Source organism: Zea mays, chromosome 4 (genome assembly GCF_902167145.1).
Source record: "Zea mays cultivar B73 chromosome 4, Zm-B73-REFERENCE-NAM-5.0, whole genome shotgun sequence".
Taxonomy (NCBI): domain Eukaryota; kingdom Viridiplantae; phylum Streptophyta; class Magnoliopsida; order Poales; family Poaceae; genus Zea; species Zea mays.
In genome coordinates, this window is record NC_050099.1 from 186,916,355 (window position 1) to 186,922,874 (window position 6,520).

The window sequence follows — 6,520 nt, forward strand, 5'->3', positions numbered from 1 at the left end:
GTCAGGAGGGTTGGGTCTTTATTTTAGTGTCAGTGTTTTAATTAGGACAGGATTGTTAAGTTGTTTTGGGTTTTTGTCGGTTTGTAAAGTTTTTTCTCTCTTATAATATATTGAAATGGCAAACCTTTTGCCTTTCCCTTTCAAAAAAAAGTTTACCCATCCATGTTCTCATATTCAAATATTCCGACTCTAGTCTACGAACAATGCTGTCTCTACGGTGAAACAGTGCAAATTAGTGTTTTGGGCGGATCAAAAACCCTAGCAGTAGACAGTAATACGTTGTTGAGACTAACTCCAGCATTTGGTACCAGAGAAAAATAGTATGTATGTTGTAGTACATACTACTACTGTATTATCAAGCAACGGAATCCTCAAGTCTGCAAAATTGAAGAGTTAGCTATAGAGTGGCTCTGATCAAACTACTTGAATAATGTTGCTTGGATGATGAAAAAAAATCTGGACCGTCACGGGCTCACGGCAGATGAATGATGCCATGCTTGATAAAAAAAATATCTCTTCTGCTCGCACTTGATCAATGCAAACCCTAAAACTAAAGAACAAAACGAACAATCTCTCTCTGCTGGTGCTGCGTTTTCCCCTCCTCATCTCCCCACGAGAGAGACACACCTCGCTCGCTCGCTCACTAGCTCACAGGCCGTCACAAGCACAGCTCACGACCTCACGTAAGGATGATGACTGATCCTATCGCATGCCATGGAGTGCAGCAGAAGTGTAATCCTCGCCGTAGGGGTGTGTAGCTAGGATGAGAGAGAGAGAGAGAGAGAGAGAGAGAGAGAGAGAGAGAGAGAGAAACCACAAAATTAAAAGGAAAGGAAGAAAGTGAAACCAAGACAAAGAACAGATCAAAGCCACACCAGAGCGCGCGATGCATGCGATCCTTGGAGATCCCCCGACGACGGCGGCTACGAGTCGCTGGTGCTCATGCTCTCATGCCGTTCGCCGCGGCCGCCACCGTGCTGCTGCTGGCCAGACCCGCCTCCTCCGCCCTGACTGGCCGCGGGATCCGTTGCCGCCTGCGTCCGGTACGCATTGAGGGCGGCGAGGATGCCCATGTGCCCCTCGCCTCCGCCTCCTCCTCCGCCGCCTCCGCCTCCCACGGGGCCGAGCCCCAGTTGCTGCCCTGGAAGCAGCGCCACCGGCGCAGGGAAGTTCATGAAATGTAGCCCGCTCGGCACGCTCCCCCGGTACACGGCAGCTGCTGCGGCGGCGGCGCTGCCCATCTGCGGGAACGTCCAGATAGACTCGCCGCTGCCTCCGCTGGAAGCTGCACCACCCTGCGGCGCGTTGTTGCTCGGCACCATCCACACGGTGCCCGGCATTTGGCTTTGCGTGTACCCCGCCATCTGCTGCTGGTATTGCTGCTGCTGCTGCTGCATTTCTTGTTCCCACCGCCTCTTCCTCGACATATCGGCGGCTGCGGCTGCGGCTGCGGCAGACGGCGACGGCTGCACGTCGAGACCGACGCTGCCGGAGAAGTTAAGCAGCAGAGGGGACGGCGACGACGACGACGAGGCCGGGCCCTCGGGAGGGAAGCCAAGGCCGACGACCCGGTCCCACGCGTCAGCACGGCCGCCGAACCGGGCGGCGGCGCTGGTGGGGCTAGGCAATAAGGGGGCGCCGCGGAGGTGGGGCGGGGCGGAGAACGAGGAGCCCGAGGAGCGCAGGGAGATGTTAAGGGAGGTGAAGTTGGCCGGGATGGTGCCGGTGCCGGTGGCCGCGATCACCGCCGGCTCGGCCTGCTGCAGCAGCCACTCGATGGTCTCGCCGTCCGTCTTGTGCCCGAGCTCCCGCGTCAGCTGGAACACCCGTGCCGCGCACAGCGCCGGCATCCGGATGCGGCGCCCCCTTCCCTCCACCTTGGTGTGCCGGTCCTTGGTGGAGCTCCGCTTGGGCGCCGCCTTCCGCACCTGCGCCGCCTCACCTCCGGCCCCCGATCCATTCCCGTTGCCGCCTCCCGCCGACGTGCCCACCGCAGCGGAGCTGGAGCACGGCTGCTCCTCTTTCTTCTCAAGGAGCTGGAGGGGGAAGTTGGGGCGGTGGCCGCCTCCTCCGCCGTCACCGGCGACGTCCATGGTCACTTAGGCCATGGTATATATACACGGCGATAGATGCATATAACTTGGCGTGTATGTTTTCTAGCCGGCCGGGTAAATGGAGTGGTTTAGTTGTTTGGGAGAGCGTGGAACGGATTTGATGTCTCCAGCTTCTTCTCTCTTGCTGTGGGTCTAGCTCCGAGAAGGTTAGGTGTGGTGGTAGAGAGAGAGAGAGAGAGAGAGAGAGAGAGAGAGAGAGAGAGAGAGAGAGAGAGAGAGAGAGAGAGAGTCCAAGGAAGAAATAGCTGGCTGGCTATCAGGGAAAGAAGATTGTAGGTTGGAAAGAATCCTTGCTCATATGATATGATGAGAGAGAAGATGGTTGATGGACGGAAGGAGGGTAGCGAGAGCTTGTGTTTGTGTGTGCATGTGGGAGATCACACGCACTATTTTATGGTCTTTTGATGTGGTTCATCTGTGATTTCAGGGGGGAGAGAGACAGAGAGAGAGAGGAAGCATGAGCAGATGACCCTAGCTAGGGAAGGCCGGCCAGGGGGAGAGAAGGTTAGCTGGCGGCCGGAAGAGGATGGTGGTGTACTTTGTAGGGTTTGAGGAGAGAGATGGACGGATTAAATGGAATCCTGATGTTCGGAGAGGAGCGGGGAGAGAGAGAAGCTGGAGATGAAGGGAGAGAGAAAGAGACCGCTAGTAGTCTGCCGCAGTGCCGCTACATGAGTGTACATGGACGGAGACCGGTGAGCGTGAGGAGAGAGAGAGACAGGAACAGCTATAGCAGGGGAGCGAGGAGAAATTATTAGGCTCATCTTACCTAGCTAGCTAATCCCATGCACAGTTGTGCATCAGCAGTACTGTGGCAGAACGTAACGTGGTATGTTCTGCTGATGCTAACAGACGAATCTCCCATTTAACCATCAAAAGAATGCCACGCCACTACTCTCTTTCTCTCTCTCGTCTCGCGAAGCCGCTGAACGAACTCAGGCGAGGCAATGGAAAGCATTGCTTCCTTTGTGGATTGGCTGCTTTTGAGAGCAAGCACCCCCTGTTTTTTTTTTTCTTTTCTCGCCGGTCGCTTTTCTGTTTGAAACGCGTTTCTTTTTTCCCTGCTCCGAACTTCTCTTTTTTATTTCTTTTTTTCCCCTTCTTTCGGGCAAAAGGAAAATCTTTAAACCGTGAAGAGGCAGTCAGGGGCTCAGACTCCACGTGCGCTGCTCTTTATCATTCAGTCACCAATGAACACTGCACTGCACTGCACTGCACACTGTAGCCGCCATTCTCCAAGTCAAAATACACAAGGGAAAACTGTTAGCACGCATTAATATTTTTTTCCCTTGTGCTTTCCCTGTAGCCCTCCATATTTCATCATTTCTATGTGCAGTGAATAGATTGACGTGGATATCCGTCCTGCCTGTGTGTGCATGCTTAAACGAATCGCTTCTGTATACTAACTTAATCTTCTTACAAATGAAAGTTGATCTTCAGACTCAGAGAATACTGTCTGGGGAAAAAAACTATATGGAGCAGCAACAGCAGAGAAAGAGATAATAAAGTAGGGTCAGCTCAACAGGTAATCATTGTATTGCCTTTTGCATTAGCCTTTGCTACACTTCCTTTGTTTGCCACCAGCCTTAGAATTCGTGGCGCCCTGCCGTGGACCTGGTGTACACAAGCATTCTATAAACTGGAACAAAACTGCTACATAAAAAGGCAACAACACACAACGGAATCTATGCCCTGCTCCGCAAAGCTTTGACTTTGGATTTTTCGGCAATATGTTTTAAATATAATTAAAATGGCCGGCATCAAACCTGCCTCTATGTAGTAGAACATTCTCTTAAATAATAATAACTGACATGTGTTTTATTGGTATAGCATAAGAAAACATAACAACCTAGAAAGTTATAAAAGGCATTAAAAAAACTGCCAAACGAATAAGTAAACATCATGTCACCTGTCAAAACAACTCGATAAATTGATTGGAGAAGACTAAGATCAACCCGACCATGCGCCACTAAGCAAGACATTGGTTGAGCCATAAGGGCAAAGCGGTAAGCGAAGCTAGCTCTAGACAAAGAGTTCGTTGAGCTGGATTAGTGTATCATGAAAAAATGAGCTGATTAAACTTGTTTTCGTTCCAAAATAAAGTCAAGTTGATTTTGAGTGACTTTCAGCTTCGGCTTGGCTCCTTAGGCTTGAATCTCAAACAATTCAAGGGACCACGATATAAACAAGATTTTGTCAATTTAGAAGAAGAAAAAGCTCAAACAAAAGTATGACTGACTATTATTCACTCCTAGGTCCAATTGACTACTAGTTTATAGTTTACCACATCATTTAAAATACGTACAACACATGACACAACTTCTTCAACAATTTAATCCTACAACACCCTATAGCGGCCTCCACGTCTTTCTTCTTCCCATCAACCTTCATCATTGTAATGAGCAACACAAAGCCCCAACCAGCATCCATTGGCGCCATCCACACTAGGATACCATCACCATGTGCGTCATTTGCCTTGGAACACCAATGTTGTCCATGCCCTTCCATGTCGATCGCCACTATCGTATGCTACCATCCACATCGGGATGCCATCCCCTACTTGCGCCACCTATAATGAAAGTGGCACTCGAACATGGAACATTATGTGATTTAAGTGTTTGGTGAAGAATATGTCCATTTTGACATAAGAACAAATGTGAACAAATGTGTTCAGAACGCATTCAGAACGCATGCATTAAATAACTCATAAGAAGACCAAAGAGCCCCTTTAATAGTCCTGTCATTAGTGCAACTGAAATAAACGAGGAACAAATGTGAAACTAATATGATTTAATTCCTTTTATTCACCAATTGAGAGACTAGGGACTAAAGTAGTTTAGTCCCTGTTTTTAGTTCCACTGTTTGACAGATTAGGGACTAAGTATCAAGGCATTTGGTTAGACAAAATGTAACGCACGTTTGTTTGGGTGTGGTCTGTAATGGTAATCAAATACCGCTCCATTCATTTCCAATCCCCCCATCTAATAGTGTTATCGCTGATACCACCGTCGAGTGATAACTAATATCTTTACAACGTCCAACCAAACAAATGGTGTAACTAGTGATTCTAGTCCCGATCCCCTGTGACTTGTTTTCATTACCCCTTACCTGAGTGGGAACAAGAAATCACCCAAAAAAAAATACTAAAATGGAGGAACTAATTTTTGTAGTCTCTCAAACTAAACTAGGCCTAAGATGCAGAGCGTATAAAAAGTGTAAATTTAGTCATCTTTATGGTCTGTTTGAATCCCATAGGCTAATTATCTTTAATATCTGATGCCACACGGACTAACCAAACAGCTTTCAGCTCCTAGCTAAAGTACTCCACCACTAAAATTTAGGAGGTCAATTAAATAGGGTCGTAGTCTGGGCCGTAGCCCGTAGAGAGAAAAGGCCTGTAGGACTAGGAGGGAGATGGGGATTGGATCATTGGATGGGCCTCGCCACGTCTTCCAGACACTTGGAATCTTCTCACCTAGATCCCTAGACCATGGCAATCAATCCAATCGCTTTTGCCTGACGTCACCCCGACACGTGGGCCCTATGGGTCCATCCACTCCCTGCGCTGCGGGCTCAGCCCGCGTATTGCGGACGGAACCGGTTACCTAGCCCGGTGTAGCTAGCGTGGCAGACCCCCGGCCGCACCCCATGTTTGATCCTGTCACTTTTATGACGAACCTTGTAAATTTGATCCATGACGCACTTTACAATGCAATGCGATGCACATATTGCCTGTGGAACATCGGGAGGTAGCAGCAGCCTTTCGTGGCTCTCGAAGTTTCTTCGATCGGTCCTTGAGCTGATCCGGTTGATGTGTCCGTGTGAACTAACGTGGCCGATCGACTGCTTCCATGTGGACTGTGGAATGCATCAGATCAGAGCGTGTTGGGATTTGAATTCTGGATAAATCTGTGCATCGGTTTTTGTGCCTGGAGGAAGGGTTTCGACTTTCGAGTTGCTAATCTCAAGTTGGAGATTGTAAGCTATCAGTGCGTATTGATTCAAAGAAACGTAGAGTACGTACTCTACGCATGGCTAGCTAGCTCATTGACCAACAAATCAAAAGTAGCAAAAAATTGATAGTACTGCTGGCTAGTGAGCTTTCATGTCGCTACAGTTGAAGTGGTACGGTTCCGCTGTTTGATTGTTATTATTATTGCATCTCAAGATAATGACCGGGTGCGGTTGCTATTATAACCACCAGCACCCCCCCCCCCCCCCCCCCCCCCCCTAACTACTTTCCCAAAAGCATCTTTAATTTGAAACTCATGTAGTTCTAGCTTACTGTTACAAAATATTGTATATTGTATATGTGACCAATCCAAAGGGTGCGACAGATTCTCCCTAAGGGACATATCCCTTAGGATACGCCCCTTCACATGTATATAATCAGGACTCCCTGCAAT

At 48.9% G+C, this 6,520-nt stretch overlaps 1 protein-coding gene across 1 annotated transcript; it reads right to left on the minus strand.

The window, feature by feature from the left end:
* Nucleotides 1-425: 425 nt before the first annotated feature.
* Nucleotides 426-2,517, minus strand: LOC111347720 (uncharacterized). The gene has a single exon (NM_001357595.2). The coding sequence runs from the start codon at nt 2,091-2,093 to the stop codon at nt 924-926; it is 1,170 nt and encodes a 389-aa protein (NP_001344524.1). The 5' UTR covers nt 2,094-2,517; the 3' UTR covers nt 426-923.
* Between the last annotated feature and the right edge of the window lie 4,003 nt (nt 2,518-6,520).